This window comes from Castor canadensis, chromosome 4, assembly GCF_047511655.1.
Source record: "Castor canadensis chromosome 4, mCasCan1.hap1v2, whole genome shotgun sequence".
NCBI lineage: Eukaryota > Metazoa > Chordata > Mammalia > Rodentia > Castoridae > Castor > Castor canadensis.
In genome coordinates, this window is record NC_133389.1 from 122379136 (window position 1) to 122395814 (window position 16679).

At 42.2% G+C, this 16679-nt stretch overlaps 1 protein-coding gene across 5 annotated transcripts in view; it reads left to right on the forward strand.

Annotated features, from left to right (window-relative positions):
• Window positions 1-7630: 7630 nt before the first annotated feature.
• Window positions 7631-16679, forward strand: part of Cers6 (ceramide synthase 6) — a 276713-nt gene continuing 267664 nt past the window's right edge. Inside the window, exon 1 of one of the 5 annotated variants that reach the window (XM_074071036.1) lies at window positions 7631-8059. In XM_074071036.1, the coding sequence (XP_073927137.1) occupies window positions 7890-8059 (170 nt within the window). In that variant the 5' untranslated portion in view covers window positions 7631-7889. The remainder of the gene's footprint in view (window positions 8060-16679) is intronic. The other 4 variants (XM_074071033.1, XM_074071034.1, XM_074071035.1 and 1 more) reach the window with 4 other exon arrangements.

Below are 16679 nucleotides of genomic sequence, written 5' to 3' on the forward strand. Positions count from 1 at the left end.
GTCCTGACTTCCTCTGCTGAGTAAAAGCTAATTCTTTCAGTCATCTCAGAAATAAAGGTTCACTCCCTCTCAAACTTGAAAGGTTCAGCTTGCCAGGAAGGCAGATTATCTCAACAAAGTCTGTGTCCTCCTTCCCTGCAATAAGGAAAAGTTTGACACATTATAACAATATTAACAATAATATTAATATTAATAATATTAATAATATTGATAACTCCATATAAATGTTCAACGTTTTGTACCATTTGATTTAAATCTGACTTTAATCTCATGTGGTAGATAGTATCATTCCCTATGTACATGTAAAAATCCTGAGGTTTTAAGAGGTTGAGGCTCCCAGAGGTAGTTTTTCTAAGGAAAAATAGGTTATTACTGGTAAAACCAGCACTTACACTTGGTGCTCTTAATATATATACTAAGTATATCCTTTAGATTTCCATTACCCCTCATCATCCTGATAGTTATTTCATGGATAAAATCCTTTACTTTTTACAAAAAATTAATTTAAAATATGGCCTCCTAAATGCACATAGTCTTTTAAGCCTGAAGACAGGAAGTAACTAAAGATTGCTAATACTGGCTAACAAATGTGTTCAATTTACCTATAATGATAATATTTTAAGTGAAAAACAGAAGGAAGAGGAAAAGAAGAATTTGAATGCCTGTATAATCTCTGATTCATTCCTATTTCCTGTCTCCTGCCTTGTTCCATTCATTGTTATCTGTCTGGTTCCTGAAGTCATTTGAGTTTGCAATCTCTAAATTTCTTTTTTTTTTAGAACATGGCACATTCTTTTTATCTACAGATGATTTTTCTAGGTGTAATTCAAAGCTTGTTGTAGAATGAATGCTAATTGCTGACTCTCTAATGCTACTATCTGGCATGAAGTAATTTAGCCAATGAATACATATAGGTAACTACCCAGGTTCCACATCTTATGCGGACTCTCCAGTTTGTCTTCTCATTTTCTTGTATTCAGACCCATATGCTATCAGCTCATGCATGTCATGATTAAGACTAAAGGGGTTTTTTTTTTTTCTATTATCTGTATAGCTGACTGATGAGACCTATGATGCCTGTTCATTTTTTCAGGGATATCTGGCCACTCTTTTTATGTTCAGTTTGAAAGGAGCATAGAATTCTCCATAAATTACTAGTCAAAAAAAAATCATTCTGCAGGCTGGTTCTTTTATTTGTTTATTTTTTTTGCTATTGTCACAAGTACAAGGAACCCTGTGGTGACACAGAATATCACTCAGATGTTCCTAATGCTTTTATGTATAAGTGATTGTGATGTAACTCTCTAGTTAACTACTCACTATCTAGTCCTTAGATGAACCTAGATGAGTTCTAGATTCTTCTAGTCAGCATAAAAATTCTATGACTACACCTGGTAGGTGATACACATTAGGTTATACACCTGAAACAAAGGTGAATTTAGTCCCTAACTGGACAGCCCATAGTCAAATAATTTTCTTGGGTAGTTTTGCAACACAAATTTTAATGGGATTCTGAAGCAACACTGGTGCGTTAAAGTTTCAAGGAGAAAATTAACACTTTAACAGATTTTGATTAAAGAGAAACAACAGAAAATCCAGCCAGTGACTTGGTTTGGCTGGGAATACCAGCATATTGATGCCTGCCCATATCAGAAAATGTTTTTTTAAGGGAAGAGGCGGGAGGAGAAAGATCTTCAAAACCTGACATGGTTTTAAGAAGCTCTGAGCATGGGAGAAAGCAAGTCCTGCAGAGAATCTCCAGCACTCTACATTCCAGTTTGGGATTTTATGCTGCAGCTCAGCCCAACTTCAATACCCATTTCTTTAAGATGGCAGGAGATGTTGACTTTCCTGCATTGGTATGGGAGATATGCATGTTATAGAAATGAATCCTGCCCACACCAAACCAAAGAGAATGGCAATTGGTCGCAAAAAAAAAGTGTAATATATGGTGGCTTTGCCTACTACAGCAAAGTTTTATGAGGAATGACTGCAGAAATAAATGTTTGTGATATTTCCACATTATTCTGAGTGAAAATCAGATTCCTTTAAAATCAGTGACTTGAGTGTTTAAGTTGAATGCTTACTTTTATCACTACATGTGTTTTAAGCAATAAATAACTTTATTTGTATATATTTTAAAATCTACAATAGTTAAGTGTGTATTATGTATCAGGCATGGTATCACAGAATTGCTTCTATGCTATCAACATAGATAAAATACAGTTCTCACAAAATAAATCAGAGCATTCATTTGCCTGATAGTAAAGGCCACTTGTAACCTGTACCAACACTGTCTTGTTTAGTTCCCTTACCAGATCTTTCTCACCTTTTACCATTGCCAATGTCTTTTCAAATGTCATTCATTCTTCAGAGCCTGATTCCACTTCTGCCTCTTCCTTGAAGTTTCCTTGACTCTTCAAAGCAGAATGCTTCCTTCCTCCTTTGTACAGGAAACCCTGTTATCTGCAATACTTGGGCACTTATTCAATATCTGGTGCCATCTTGAGTGGTGCTGGTATGTAGTGCTATGTGGCTTTTCATGTGAGCACATCCTGTTCCTCAAATAGATTTTGTGTTCTTTTTGTAGAACAAATACTATAATTTTATGTTATGCAACTCACAGTGGAAATTCATCAAAACTTCTGGCTTTCCTCCTGCATCTAAGAAGTGGAGATTTCTTCTAGTGTGAACTCAAATGTATGTGGAAGAACGAAGGGGTGTGTGTGTGTGTGTGTGTGTGTGTGTACCCGAGAATGAGAAATAGAGCTTAGTTTTGATAGCTTCGGTTGTCTGGACAAGAGGTGTTTTCTTGCATGTTGCTTTATATGCAGGACACAAAGCATGCAGTGGTGTCAATGTTGCACTTCTCTCTCCCAGCAAAGGTTTTTTTTTTTCTACCTTTTCCCTCTCCTTGTCTCTTTTGTTTACCAACCAATTATCCATTTTTTTTTACTGACTATATACTTGTCTAATGCATGCATTGTATTCTTGTTTCCTGGGGCAAAGTTCTTCCTGCACAGGTATAAAGTAGCTTCTTTGGGAGGGGTGCTATGCTATGTCTTTTTTATGACTAACATTCCCTTGAGCCTAAGCCAAGTGATAGACATGTACTTGTAATATCTTGAATACTGAGGCTCTTTTGAATTAAAATAACAGCAACCTAAATAAAAGTGGAATCTATCATGAAGAAATACTGCTTCCCAGGATGTAAAAATGAGAAGGCAACCACCCTCCAGGTGCCACATAGGACCTAAAACTCAAAGCCCACAGGCTGTCTGTCTCTCTGACCTTTACTTTACCCTATAGGTTTGTTTCTCTCTTGTGGCAGACTAGCTTTTGCTTTTTCTAGCTGTGCAATGATGTAAGGGACAGGGCAGGGATATCCTCTGAGTTTGAGTTTGAAATCCTTGAATCCAAGTGTCCACAAAAAAGATGACCTTGACCCAACCTCAAATACATGAAGTAGGACTTTAGTTGCTATCTTGCGCTAATCCCAGGATCAACAAAATGTGATCAGACATGGAATGATATTTCATACTATTTTGTTTTGGGGGTAATGGTTTAGATGGAGGGTGACAGGATGGGGACATTGTTTGAAGGAGCCATGCTACAGAAAAGAGAATATGTTTGCTGCACTGTACATGGGCACTAAAGAGAAGTGTTTACAAGCCCTTTCCCATATCTAATCTTGTGTGAGCTTCATGACAGTCAGGTAATAGAACTAAGACACCATTGTTATATAACCTATTCAGGAGGTCATTTACCTGTTTGTAATATGCAATGCTGACACCATTTCATATTACGAAAGCAGGCTTTATGTCCTGAATATGAAGGCAGCATATAAGAAAAAAACATGACTTATGTAAGATTCCCATTAAAATACTATATCCTCCCTCCCTGCTCAACAAAATCTATCATCCAAAATGTCCCTGAAATCCCACAACCTCTCAAAGTTGATGGGTGAGAAAGCAGCAGTATCTTCTGCTCTCCTATCAGTTTGGCTTCTCTAAAAAAAGTCGCTCCAAGAAGTATAGTTTCACGGCAGCAGGAATGAGGTAAAGGGGGGTGAGATAGAGAAAGAGGAAATGCAAGGGCATGAGTTACTGAGCCCATCACCCTTTGAAACAAGCTGATGGGCCTCATAGGATGGGTTCAGAGGGGCTGTTTGAAACTGTACATGCATGAGAGGCATGTGGGGGGAGTACAAATTTATCTATTGGCTTCCATCACCTATGAAAGTTCAGGCCCCAGGCATTAACTCACTAACATGTACAGCTTACATGCTTGAGGACAGAGAATGAACTCCTGGGCAGCACACAGGCCCTGGAGGAGGAGGCAAGCTCATATCAGGTCACACAGGATGAAGTGATATGAGAACTAGGCCAACCATAGAGGGGGTCTGGCTCATGGAGAAGGCTAGGGTCCACCATGACATGACCTATGCCACAAAAGTGGTGACAAACTTCCTCTTTTGGCCTATGAGAATGCAGATAGTGCCATGGCATCTTCCCGAGGGTCATCAGTAACACAAATGGTCTGGAGTGGGGATGGTGACAACTACTCCCCGGTGAAGACTTACTTCTACACTTCCCCTTCCATCGCAGAACTGAGCAGTCCCTTTATGCCCACACAATCTTCAAATGAATCTCGTATGGATATGTAAACATGGAACACAATTACTCAGACTTTCTCCTCTCCTGGAAAAGATTTTGGGGGGGGGTTACAATAATGTTGGCTCATTAAATAATTTATTGAGATCCTACTAAGTACCAGCCACTGTCTTTAAGTTCTGGGAAAAGAACATTGGATAAATTAGATAGACGTGCATTTTTAACGCTTTGAAGTCTTAACTTGTGTGTTTGTGAAAGAGAGATAGAGAAAGAGAGAGACGGGGGGGAGAGAGAGAGCGAGAGAGAGAGAGAGAGAGAGAGAGAAAGACCAATAAAGCATCAAGTTATATATGGTCTATGACTTGCTAAGTGTTGTAGGTTAATTGGATGAAAAGGGAGGCTTCACTAAGAGAGTGACATTAAAGAAAGGGCAGATATGGATATTTAGGAGAAAGGAGTTCCAGAAACAGAGAAAGTACATGCAAAGCTCTAAGGCATGGTGGGTGTGTTCCAGGAAGGGCAAGGAGGCCAGCATGACAAAGAAGTAGAGAAGAGAGAGCAGATGAGATCAGAGAATTAATATCTTAGGACCTTGTAACGACTTTGACTTCTACTTGGAGACGGTAGAGAAGACGTAGGTCTTTATGTACTGGAGTGATCTGACTTACATTTCAAAGGATCACTTTGGCTGAGAACAGATTATAGGTCAAGGGTAGAACTGGAGTTAGTATGTTACTGGGGTGACTCAGGAGAGAAGTGCTGGTTGTTTGCATTGGATGGTAGCAGAAGAGGGAGTGGGATCTGGTGAAATTATGGTTTAAAAATGACACAGGAGGTGTGGGAGAAAGAAAGAAGGGAGGGATGATGCCACATTTATGTCCTGAGCCGATACTGCAGGTGGGAGAGATTTTAGAGGAATGGTTAACAGTTTGGCTAAACTTGTGATGGCTTTTACACATCCAGGTGTTGTTAACTTGACAGTGGATTTAGGTGTGTGAGGTGCGGGGACAAGATATAAACGTGAGAGCAGTTAGTGCGGTTTTGAAAGCCACACAGATGGCATTGGATGTCTTGAGACTGGATTAGATTACCAAGATCATGAGTGCAGACAAAAATGTGAAGAGGACAAAATATTGTTCTCTAGGCCTCTCCTGCTATTACAGGTTAGGAAGACAAACAGTAACCAGAAGGGAGACTGAGCAGAAGTGGCCATGAGGGAGGAGGAAACGAAAAGAGTATAGTTTCTGGAAGCTAGGACATTTTTTTTTTTTTGATGCTTAGGATGGGACCCAGGGCCTCATGCATAACAGGCAAGTACTGTGCTATTGAGGTCCACCCAGTCCCAATAATGTTTTAAAAGGCAGGAACTGAACAACTGGTTTGAATGCTACTGACAGGAAAGGTGTGAGAGCTGCTATGAACTGAGTGTGTGCTCCCCAGATTCATACATTGGAAGTCCAACCCTCAGAATGATGGTATTTGGAGATGGGACCTTTGGGAGGTAAGTAGTTTTTGAGAGTACAGCCCTCATGAATGAAATTAGCACCTTTTAAGAAGATACTAGAGAGCTTGCCTCCTCTCACTGTGCTTTCTTCCATGTGAACATACAGGAAGTCAGCCATCTACAAACCAGGAAGAGGGTCTTTGCCAGACACAGATTCTGCCAGCACCTTGGGTTTGGACTTCCCAGCTTCTAAAAGTGTGAGAAACAATTTTCTATTGTTTAAGTCACTTAGTCTAAGCAGCCTGAACTAAGACAAGAGCTGACCTTGGTGTTTTGCAGCATGGAGATCACTGTTGACCTTGAGCAGTTTCAGGAAGCAAATGCCCAGATGAAAGTTCAAGAAAGAGCAGGAGAAAAATTCGAGGCAATAGCAGAAGCCATTCTTTAGAGTTTTATTTTAAAGGGAAGGAATGAAAACAAGGTGGCAACTAGAGGGCAGGAAAAGTAAACAATAAACTGGTTGCATGTGTGTGTGTGTGTGTGTGTGTGTGTATTTGTGTGTGGGTGCTTGTATGCACACTGGAAAAGTCCAGTAGAATTTACTGGCAGAACTAGGCAGAGAATGAACGTAAGAAAAATGAACAAAACATCCTCTGGTGCCAGGACTACCCAATCTAAACGTTTTGTTTGTCAAAGGGGAAATGCATGGCAGGAGGAAAGTGCCTAGGTTAGGCCTCACAGGTCTGATGCCTGAAGGGTAGCAGATGCAAAACGCTGAAATACGGAGCCTATCAAGCAGCAGCACAGTGGAGCTTCTCATCATCTGCCAAGTCAAAATGTGGTCCCGCAGCATTTCAGAGGTTAGTTGAGATGGGCGGTTTTACACAATCCTGCAGCTGCTATCATCACCATCACCACCACCACCACTACCACCTAACAATTAATAATGAAATAGCAATTAAAGGCCCAATTTCTTGTACCACCATATAAATCAAAATAAAGCGCCTAGTTCCCTGGGCCAGTGCCGGTTCCATGAGACGCATCAGTGTAATGTAGTGTAGTGTAGACATCAGAAGGTCAAAAGGAAGACAGGCTTGGGGCAGAGGCAGAGGTCTCTTGCCAAACCATCCCGCTCCAGTTCCTGATTTTCACCCTTCTCATCAGCTTTTGGAGTGGATGATCCTTTCCCTCCTACTTCTTCCTCCTTTGCCTTTGCGCCCTCTACTTCTCTTTTTGCTGTCCTCTCTCAGTGCAGGGCTTGTTCTGAGGCTTAGCCTCCGCTCTTAACAGTGTCCTCACTGCCACCCGGCGCACGGAAAGCGGACAAAAGCCCTGAAACTCCAGTGGGGCAGGACCTGACGTTCTGAGCATGTGCGAGCCAACTTGGGGGCTGGGGCAGCTGTGATGTGGGGGCGGCTCCAGGTGTCTGTCTTAGGCGCAAAGCTAGAGCGCATCCAGCGCCGGGGCTGACCGCACTGAGGGAGCGACCGCCCTGCGCGCGGGGCGCAGCGGCTGCGCCTGGCCCTCCCGGCGTGGGCGAGCTGGCCGCGTGTGCCTAGCTGCCTGACGCGAGGACGAGCCAATCAGGGCGAGCGGCCCGGGCCGCCATGTGACAGGCAAGGCGGCCCCTTTTCCAGCGCGGCCAGAGGGAGGAGAGAAGCGGGGCTCGCCGCGAGCCTTCGAGAGCAGCGGTCGCGGAGGAGGCGACAGCGGCAGGCAGCAGCGGCAGCGACACAGGCTCGGGGACAGCCGGGAGCACATCCCCGGGCGTCCTGCGCTGCGGAGAGCTTGGAGGGCCGCGGGAGCCGCCACACAGGAGTGGACAAAGCAAGATGGCAGGGATCTTAGCCTGGTTCTGGAACGAGAGGTTTTGGCTCCCGCACAATGTCACCTGGGCAGACCTGAAGAACACCGAGGAAGCCACCTTCCCGCAGGCTGAGGACCTGTATCTCGCTTTCCCCCTGGCCTTCTGCATCTTCATGGTGCGGCTTATCTTCGAGAGGTAAGAAGGGCTGGAGCACCTCCTCTCCTCCCTCGGCACGCGCGCGCGCGCACACACACACACACACACACACGCGCGCGCGCGCGCGCACTCATACTCGCAAGCACACACTCGCGCACACTCGCGTGCTCAGTGCGCACACCCCTGCGCCCCCGCGCTCACGCTCACACGACCCAACCTTTGTGTTCGGGGAGGGGTCTCTAACCCCTTCCTTTCTGGGACGCAGAGACGGTCTGGCTTGCCAACGGATTTCCTCACTGGTGCCGGGAAGGGGCTGCAGGGCGTTAGCGTCTTTCCCACTTCTACCTCCCGCACTCCTTGGTGGCCCGACTGGGCTGTCCGTTCTTTGCTAGTACAGCGCTCGAACAAAGGTGAGCGGCCGCTGGCCTCTGCATCGCAGCACTCCGCGGGGCTCAGCCCTCTCCATCTGCGCGACATTCCCTGATGCCGGCCTGGGCTTCCCCGCCCAGGCTTGCTGCCACCCACCTGACAGCCAGGAACGTCCGGCGTGCGGCCGGGAGCGAGGAGGAACCGCACACACTTGCAGTCTTTACACTCCAGCACCGGGCTGTGTTTCAGAAGACTTCGCTAGGGATCCTTGGCTTCTGATTGCTATTTAGCCTCCATCTATGACACTATTAGGCTCTCAGCCCTTGGGACGTAGGTGACAGTAACACTCCAGATCATGAGCGGTTTCTTTAAAAGAGGCTAGAACAGGACGGGTGTACATCCTACAAAATGATCACAAGAAATTAATAGCTAGGCCTTATGACTTTAATAAACTGCCTTTTGGTAGCAGCACACACTGTAAAAATTTAAAGAGTTGTCATATAATTGTTGGCATGATTCCTTGATTTGGTTGGGTATCGTTCACGCTAAACTTGGGTTACTCTCATTGAATCGGTGTTAAACACTAAACTAGATTTTGCTTGCTCTGCGTTCTCCGGGTGCTATTGAAACAAAACCGAGACAGCAGCATACACTTATTAACTGAAAACATCGCCTTCCTCCTTTCTTCTCCCACCCCCATTCATCAATGAAGGCTGAATGTCTTAGATCACAAATGATCATTTCTACCACCTCTTCTCCCCCGCCCCCAACCCACCTTTTGTCTGTTCGGTTTTGCTGTTACCTTGCTTGCTGTTTCTGTTTGCCTAAAACACTGTTGAGGATGAACGAACTATCTTTTGTGTCTTTTGTTTCCGGAAACAAAAACCATCTTTTAAAGAAGGTATATTCTTCAATGGGCAATATTGTAGCTTGAGAACTAAGTCAGTGGTTGTCATGCTTAAAATTGACATGCTCAAAGGGACAGATTTAAAGACCTTCTACTTATAAATGATTGGAATCCAGCACAGATATGTCAGTGATCCTATCCAGTGCTGAGAGGTACTGTGAAAAAGTGGGTGTGTTTGCCAGTTTAGAGCTGCCAGTAGAGCAAATGTTTACTTACAGACAGGAGGAACGCATGTCTAACCTTGCAGTCTTCTGCAAAGACAGGCAGACTCAGGAAAATAGGTTGCTTTGGGTTGGCACATGGTAGGGGCTCCACACACATTGCTGAATGACATCTGATCAATTGTCTGGATACACTTTTAGATAGCTAATGTATTTGAAGGAAATCTTCTGTCTTATGTTTTGGAGAACAAATGCCTGGCGGTTGATGAACTGTATTCAGAATGCTGCATTTTCCTGACATTCTTCATGCTGATTCCAGGCTGTTCATTAGATTGGGGGGAAAATTTTTTAGGAAAGAATGGAGCTAGCTTTATACTTAGGCTCACTGTCTCTTAAAAAAAAAAAAAAGAACACTAAAGTAATAGCTGAAGGCTGAAAGTTCAATTTTCTCCTTTTGTTTTTTTCTTCTTTAGCATAATCCCATTGCTTGACTTAACAGTTAATAACAAAGGAGCCATTTGACTTTCAACCAAATGTCCTCATATTGACATGTAGAGAGTTAGTCAGTTTTATTCAGGCCATTGATATAAGTAGAAGCTATTTAATGGCCTGTATGGAAAGTGAAAGTTTATGATTAACATTCAGGTAATAATCCAATATGGCACGTATGCCATAGGACACTGACTGACTTTTGGGTAGTTATCTACTTTGTTTCTTCCTGTCACTCAGACTCTCAATTCTCTGAAAATCTGAGTATAGTTGTATCTAGAGTTACAAATTCTGCATGTTTCTCCTCTTCTCAAACCCAAATGACATTTTCTGGGATCCAACCTGTGGCCCTGTTCTCAGTATTATCCACCAAGAGCCTGAATCAGCCCATATTGTTATCACAGACACAGCGCATTTAAGTACCCTTTTAACACGTTGTGTATAAATATTTTTCTTTTGCAGTATTCTATAATATTGCAATCAATGAATCCCTTTGTAAAGCGAGATGCTTTTGTAGTAGGAATAACTCCCTCAAGATTCTGTTTGTTTTGTGCTCTGATTGTCGTTTATTTAAAAGTTGAGAACATATTGAGGAAATACTTGGTTGCCCCAAATCTTTATTTTTTCATTAAATGAGGTCAACAGTGCCCTTGTTGAGGCTAAAATTGTGAATCTGAACGCCTCTTCAGGGTTGTGTATTTCTCTCTATAAATGAAACAGTAATGAGTTGACTGAATTGCGCTTTGCGAATTCAACAGCCTTATCATTTTGTTTTCACTCCCACTGTTGGGGTGTTGACAGAGAAGACATCCTGGCCAGAATATGCCATTTTACAGCAGCATGTGGACAGGAATGGGGAGCCCATGATGACTGCTTAAAAGTGGTACAGCCCTGGCTCATGCCTGTAATTCTAGCTACTTGGGAGGCTGAGATAGGGAGGATCACAGTTCAAGGTCAGCTCAAGCAGGTAATTCAAAGACCCCAACTCCAAAATAACCAGAGCAAAACAGACTGGAGCTGTGGCTCAAGTGGTAGAGCACCTGCTTTGTAAGTGCAAAGTCCTGAGTTCAAAACCCATCCCTCCTTTCCAAATGGAGCAGCCTAAGGCCAATGACTGTTTTTTTTTTCTTTTTTTTTGGTGGTACTAGGGTTCCAACTCAGGGCCTCACACTTGCTAGGCAGGTGCTCTACCAGTTGAGCCTGGCTAGTGACTTTTGACTGTGACTAAATAGCCCAGATCTGGGTGGTTTTTAGCATAGCCTTTATACTCTTTTCAGTCTGGGTAGGGACCAAAGGAACACTGTAGCTATTGCTTGATTGACAGAGTAAAACTTTTTAATTTCTTTTAAAACACAAAACCTGATACCATCTTTTAGAATAAAAGATTGTAGTGTATCCATTACGTTATGTTGTTGACTTGATGACAGAACAAAGCATTATTTAATAATGTAGCATCTATTTGATTAATTTTCTTGATTTAATGTTCATTTAGTAGCTCTGTAAGCCACCCTTGGGAATTATAATAAATGTTTCTTCAACTTTACTTTTTCAAAAATGTATTTTGCTATGGTATTCATAAATGTGGAAGTGAAGTTCTACTGAATTCCTGTTTGGAAATAAAAAAAACTTGCATTAAATTATAAAAGGTAATATTAATGCATTTTTTTCTTTGTAGATTTAAGAGGCGAGAGATGCAGAAATTATTGGTTGGGAATCAGAACCGATTGGGACAGCGTCCTCATTCGTTTCTGCTTACTTCTCAGTCATACAGTGAAGCAAATAGCCACTGCAATCTAGAAAGGTGGCTGTCCCTCCCAGTTCCCTGAGTCCTGTGGTCCTCTGTGTTTGAAGCTTGCTAATCATCATCTCATGAGACTCGGAAGCAGACTAACCATCTGTTAGCAGAAATAAGTCCTCTCAGAATAGTGAGATTTTTTTTCTATAGAAATATTCCAGTCAATAATTTTGTTTTTAGTATATTTCAATTGTATTTTGAGACAAAAGAATCATTTTGGCTGTTATCATTTGCGCTCCAAAAAGCTGCAATGTCTCTGAATAACCAAGTAAGAAGATTCTTCAGAGTAAATAATTCTTTCTTTTCTTCAGACTTCTTTTTGGTGGATTTCAGAGTTGTCCTGACACCTGACTGGGTAAGAAATGAGTAGCTCATTCCTCACAGGTGGCTGTCACAATGTCATCAGTCTGGCCTCCTGCATTTAACCAGGGAATGATCTGTTGTTCCCAAACTTCAAGGGATGAGAATGTCTTAGTTGTGTCCAAGGAAGTGTTGGCCCAGTGGGCTTTTCCTATGATTTCCCTTGTATGTTTGCCTTATAAGTAGCTTGGATAAGACCCACTGGGGACATTGAAAGGAAGGGGAAGGGGAAAGGAAAGGAGGGAGAGTGGGGAGGGGATGTGTTGGGGGAGAGGGGTGAGTGACTGCCAGGAAAAAATAATTTACCTTGTAATGAAGAGATCTCACATATTTTTCAAAAGTGTTTGAGAACAACCTGCATATAAACGGGTTTTATCATACTGTCAGAGCTGTAAACGTACCATATTTAGTTTAATGGTGATGGCGTGATTTAGATTAAAACTGTGAGAGCGTTGTAAGAGACAGGAGTTAAATTCACACGCAAATAGGTTGCCATCTTTAGTTTCTTACCCAGCTAGGAAAAACGGATCACAATGGATGTTTTGTTGGAAAACAACCTAAAGTGAAAGAATGGTATTCTTTGCAAAACTTTATGTTATTTTAGTTTATTTATTTTGATAGTAGACTGGGGTTTTGAACTCAGGGACTCTCATTTTCTAGGCAAGGCATTCAACCCTGTGAGCCAAGTCCTCAGCCCTTCTTGCAGAATTTTAGTATGAATTTTTCACCCAGCAAAATAAAAGGTTTGTATTTACAAGGTGTAATAATGTAGCCATTTGTAATAGGTTGATATGTGGGTGAAAGGTGTAACTTTATTTTTAATGAACAGTGCCTTGGAATGGTGTGGGATGAAGGTGAGCTAATTACACTGTCCCAAGTGACTTAATTTACACCCCAAGTTCACTTAGGACTTTTCCACTGAGGACAATTGATCTCCATGGACAGGGCTCCAGAGTTTTCTCCTGGATTGCTAATTTGTAAGGTATTTCAGAAGTGGTTGCTGTTCTGTGGTGGAAGTGGCAGTGGAAGGAAGATGGAGTTTCAAGTAAGTGTCTTCTGTCACCAGACATCCTGCCTTCTTCAAGCTTTCCTCACGTACTTTACTCACCTGATTACGTTTCCTAGGCAAGAGCTGGATGGCAAATCCACATTGTATATTGAATATTGAAAACCTTAAATGTGTATTACATACACTTATATTTCTTCCTCCATTACCAGGCAAAACCAGATTTTCTACAGCCATTGGCTATGACTTTCTTAGAAAGTCAGAACTCGCAAAATTTTGTTTTTCCCTTCCATTTTCCTGTAATCATTTCTTGTATTTTATTATTATTATTATTTTTTTAAATGTTGAGACAGAGTCTCACTCTTAGCTCAGGCTGGTTTGGAATGCACTATGCAACCCAGGCAGGCTTCAGACTTGGTAGTCCTCCTGCCTCAGTTCCTGAGTTCTGGAATTACAGGTGTACACCATCATGTCCAGCTGATCATTTCTTAAATACTCTTGAGTCAGAATGCTGGGGTTCCAGATTTTGTTTGACAGTAACTTGTTGTGTTACTTAATGTTTTTAAGAACTTCCTTCCTTCCTTCCTCCCTCTCTCCCTTCCTCCCTCCCTTCCTTCCTTCCTTGACTAGCATTTACGCCTGACTGTGGTCCTCTTACTTGCACCTCCTGTGCAGCAGGATGACAGGCACACACCAACCATTCCCAGCATATTGATTGAGATTGGATCTTGTGAACTTTTTGTCTGGGCTGCCTTGAACCAATGTCCTCCCAATCTCTGCCTCTAAAGTAGCTAGGATTACAAGCATGAGCCACTGCGTCCAGTCTCCTCTTTCTTTGTTTGATTTTTATTTATTTATTTATATTTTTGGAGTATTGGGGTTTGAATTCAGGGTCTTGAACTTTCTAGGCAAGTGCTGTACCATTTGAGCCATGCCCAAGCTCTTTTACTTTTAGTTTTTGCTTTTAGATAAGGTCTCATACTTTTTTCCAGACTGGCACTGGATAGTGAGCCTCCTACCTTTGCCTCTTGCATAGCTGGGATTACAGATGTACACCACCACACTGCTTGTTTTTGAGATTGTGTCTTGCTAATTTTTTGCCTGGGCTGGCCTTGCATCACAATTTTAACTGTATCTCCTGAGTAACTGAGATTATAGAATTTCAGGCATGAGCTGCCATGCTTAGCCGTATATATGGTTTTCTATGAGCCTTTTGCCATTTAATAATATAGTCTGAACATTTTCCGTGTAATTAAACTTACTCAAAAATGTTAAGAGCCAGGGATGTGGTTCAGTAGTAGAGCACTTGCCTAGCACATATAAAGCCATTGGGTTGATCCCCAGCACTGCAATTTTTTTTTCATTGTCTACATGATTCTATATAGGATACATCATAATTTGCTTACTGAAGCCCATATTTTAGTTGAACCTTAAAGCTACTTTCAGTTTATACATACAAATCTCCCAGTTCCTTTTGATTTCCTAAGGAATGTTTCCTAGAAGTGATACTTCCTAGCTCCAAAGGATAAACATTTTGGTGGTCTTGATAGATGCAGGTTGCCAAGTAGGTATCCAGAAAGACTGTATCCATTTGCAAATCCTTATCAGAAGGAAGGCTATCAATTGAGGAAATGTAGGCTTTGAGTGTTGAAAAAAATGTTACTGTTATAAAGTGAGTGTGTTTTTATTGTACTTATGATGAACTTAATTTCAGATATTTATTAATCACTAGTATTTTACTTTTTTCCTCTCCTCCTGTTCTCCGTCTGGTTGTGGTCTGTCTCTCTGGTCAATGTTTACACTCTTCTGTTTCTTTCTGCCTCCTGTCTCTCCCACAAGCTAGATCTCCATGTCAGGAAGGAAGGCTCTCCACACAATGGGAGAGATACATTCAAGAGAATGAGGAGACCATATCCAGACTTCAGTGTAGAGACTGAGGTAGAGAGCAAGGACTGGACAACAGAGCCATCAGGAAAGAGGGGTGATACTCAGGAATACCGTCTATGCTCCATATATTGTCTTCCCAAACTTTTGGTGTCAAAGCCACCATGAGGTTAAGATTGTTGCTGTCCCTCTTCCTAACACCATCACAATGGTAATTAGATTTCAACATAGGAATTTGGGAGAGGAGGAACCACAAGCATTCAGACCATAGCAACATACAATGAATATTGTTCAGCAGTAAAAAGGAACTGTATACTTAAAAATGGTTAAGATTTTAAGTTTTGAGTTATCTGCATTTTATCCCAATAAAAGAAAAAAACCCAAAACAATAGACTGACTTTAAAAAACAAAGTCACTTATAGAAGTAACTATCTTTATCTTCATTTTCTAGGCCTGGCATTTTTCTAGTTGGAACCAACTCCCACCCCACACTGCTTGATCTCAGTTCCCCCAAGCACTGCTGTTGTTTTTTGTTGTTGTTTTTTTTGGTACTGGGATTGAACCCAGGGCCTTGCACATGCTAGGCAAGCGCTCTACCACTGAGCTACATCCCAGCCCTACTGCTATTGCTTTTTAAATGCATAATTATCCTCAGACCCAGGAAAACACCTGTTCTTTCCAGAATCATCTGGCATGTGTGACTGGTAGTTGAAAGGGGTGGAAGGAAGGTTTAAGATCCAGAGAGCACTCAAGAGTCCTGGAGCTTTTTTGGAAGACACTTGAGCCAAACAACTTAACCTCAAGATTGTTTGTTAATAGGGCATTTAGTGATAGTAAAAGGGCATGTGTAGAAAAGGAGAGTCAGGGATCCCTGGAAAAGCCCATTACATGGTTTCAGGATTAAAGCAAGGCATCCTGGTGAGAACATGATCCATTTAAAGCAAGCCAGGGTAACAGGATAAACTTCTCCTGAGCCCAGTGGCCTGGGCACAGATGTGTCCCAAGGGAGCTGGGTAACGTAAGGTCAGATTTGACCCTCCTCCCTCTGTGGTTATATTTACATGCATATTGTAAGCAAATGCTTTAGACATTTGGATACGTGAAGATAGTTTTTCTCACAAGCTGCATACTAAAGGGCTGGCAGTATGGCTGAAGTGGTAGAGCACCTGCCTAGCAAGCACACGGTCCTGAGTTATAACTCCAGAACTGCCAAAAAAAAAAAAAGTGCTGCATATTATAGAGGCAATCAGATTAGAAGTATTGGCACACATATATTTGAGAACAGTAGTTTTTGAAGTTTGTTAATTCTTAGTTATTTTGCAAAGCTCTGCTTTCTAAAACTCATCTCAGAATATTTTGGGCAGGTTTTTTGTTGTTTGTTTTTGTTTTCTGTGTTTTGTTGGCTGTACTAGAGATTGAACCCATGGCTTCATGCTTGCCAGGAAGATGCTCTAATGCTTGAGCCACATCTCCAGCCCAGAAGTCTGTCTTGCCCTTTTTGGGGGTGGGGTGGGGTGGGGCCTGAGGGTTTGAACCCAGGGCTAGTCAGGTACTCTATCACTTAAGCATTTATCACACCTCAGGCCTGTGGGGTTTTTTGTTTTAAAGAACTTTTTTTTCCTCACTAGTAGCCTTCAAGATTGACTTCATACTGCTGTTTTGGCTTTCATTACCTCAGAGTTGGACCA